General features: G+C 53.5%; 1 protein-coding gene across 1 annotated transcript in view; it reads left to right on the top strand.

Annotated features, from left to right (window-relative positions):
* Window positions 1-1192, top strand: part of CAV3 (caveolin 3) — a 14002-nt gene extending 12810 nt beyond the window's left edge. The window contains exon 2 of the mRNA XM_010828414.1: window positions 462-1192. Within this exon, the coding sequence (XP_010826716.1) occupies window positions 462-803 (342 nt within the window). The 3' untranslated portion in view covers window positions 804-1192. The remainder of the gene's footprint in view (window positions 1-461) is intronic.
* The last annotated feature ends 699 nt before the right edge of the window (window positions 1193-1891 follow it).

Raw genomic sequence — 1891 nt, 5'->3', positions numbered from 1 at the left:
AAAAGTGCAAGTGAAGTCGCTCAGTCGTGTCCGACTCTTAGCAACCCCATGGACTGCAGCCTTCCAGGCTCCTCCATCCATGGGATTTTCCAGGCAAGAGTACTGGAGTGGGGTGCCATTGCCTTCTCCGTCCAATTCCCTAGGATCATAAAATAATAGAATTTCAGAGTCTCCTGGCCAGCCTGGAACTTACAGTTTAAATCAGTCAACTCCTTGGAGCCTCTTTTCCCCCCCATAAAAGAGAGGACTGGACCAGCTCTTATGCCTCACAACTCTAGGACAACACCAGCCATCACCTGGGAGCTGGTCAGAAATGCAGAGTCTCAGGCCCCAGCTGGACTCACAGGGGTCTGAAGTCCCGTGGGTGTGGCCCAGGCACCAGCTTTAACAGGCCACTCAGGGGGTTCTGACCCTTAATAGGTGATGCTGTGACTTGAGGATTCCCCCTCCTGCCCCTGCAGGTGGATTTTGAAGACGTGATCGCAGAGCCCGTGGGCACCTACAGCTTTGACGGCGTGTGGAAGGTGAGCTACACCACCTTCACTGTCTCCAAGTACTGGTGCTACCGCCTGCTGTCCACACTGCTGGGCGTCCCACTGGCCCTGCTCTGGGGCTTCCTGTTCGCCTGCATCTCCTTCTGCCACATCTGGGCAGTGGTGCCCTGCATCAAGAGCTACCTGATCGAGATCCAGTGCATCAGTCACATCTACTCGCTCTGCATCCGCACCTTCTGCAACCCACTCTTCGCCGCCCTGGGCCAGGTCTGCAGCAACATCAAGGTGATGCTGCGGAAGGAAGTGTGAGGCCGGGCGGGGGGTTGATGGGGCAGCAGGGCAGGGGAGCCTACTGCTCGTGGGGCTGCTGGTGGGCTCTTTCTCCTTGGGGACCACTGCCGCCCCCCAAGATGGGAGGATGCAGAGTAGGAAAACCAGAAAGAAAAGACAGTCCACCACGGAAGCACAGTGGGCTTCCCTCTGCCCCCTGCCATACCACGATGCCCCTGTGACTGGGCGCCAGAGAAGATCATTTGCTAAGAGGCAGCTACTGCAAATCTTTGTATTCACTTGTACTGTAACAGCATAAACCGGCCCACAGTTCCCACCCGGGACACCCTATCCCTGCCCCAGGAAACCACCAGTGACTGCTGGCATTAGGAGGGTGGCTCCAATAAAGGGTTTCGGTTGCATCTGGAGAAGGCTGTTTTTCATCTGTCCACTCTGTGGGCACATGCCCTGATCAGCTCCAAAAATAGGTTTCACTGCCCTGAGAAGCAGAAGGGTCAAGCTGGCTAACCCGTCTCTCAGCCAAATGCAAGAACCAGAGTTTGGTTTCTCTTGGGATTCTTGTTCACTGGGTATCTGCTCCCACTGCGTTCCTTGGGAGATTATTCCCCATCGACTTCTGTTGCCCCTGGGCCAGCCAAGGGTTACTCACAGAAGGAAATAGCCCCTGGGCACCACTAAAAGCAGGGCCTGGGTTCAAACCTCCCTTTTGGCTCAGATGCTGAGCCCCTGGCATCGCCTCCTGGCATGTACACCCTCAGCCCCAAGGGATGCGATGAGGGCATACGGTCCAATTTGTTCACATGTGGACCAAATAAAAGGCAATGGAAAAGGCATGGTCCACCTCCTGCCCACCTAGCCTCAGCAGGAAAAAAAAAAAATCAGAAAAGCAGAAATCTTTCATTCTTTAGGGATGCTTTCCCCAAGTGTGTTATCTAGAGCTAAGTCCTCGGAAAATGCAGGGGGCAGCTTTTACACTTAAATTTGTTTGGAAAATGTATTATATTTCTCTCAGAGATTTTCAATAGACATTAGAATGTTAACGGCTCTGACAAGTCCTGCAGTAAAGAAAGCTATTTAGGCTCCAATCCTATTTGATCCCCCCGCCC

Source organism: Bison bison, unplaced genomic scaffold, assembly GCF_000754665.1.
Source record: "Bison bison bison isolate TAMUID 2011002044 unplaced genomic scaffold, Bison_UMD1.0 scf7180017864492, whole genome shotgun sequence".
NCBI classification, from domain to species: Eukaryota; Metazoa; Chordata; class Mammalia; order Artiodactyla; family Bovidae; genus Bison; species Bison bison.
This window is presented reverse-complemented; position numbering and strand designations above follow the sequence as displayed.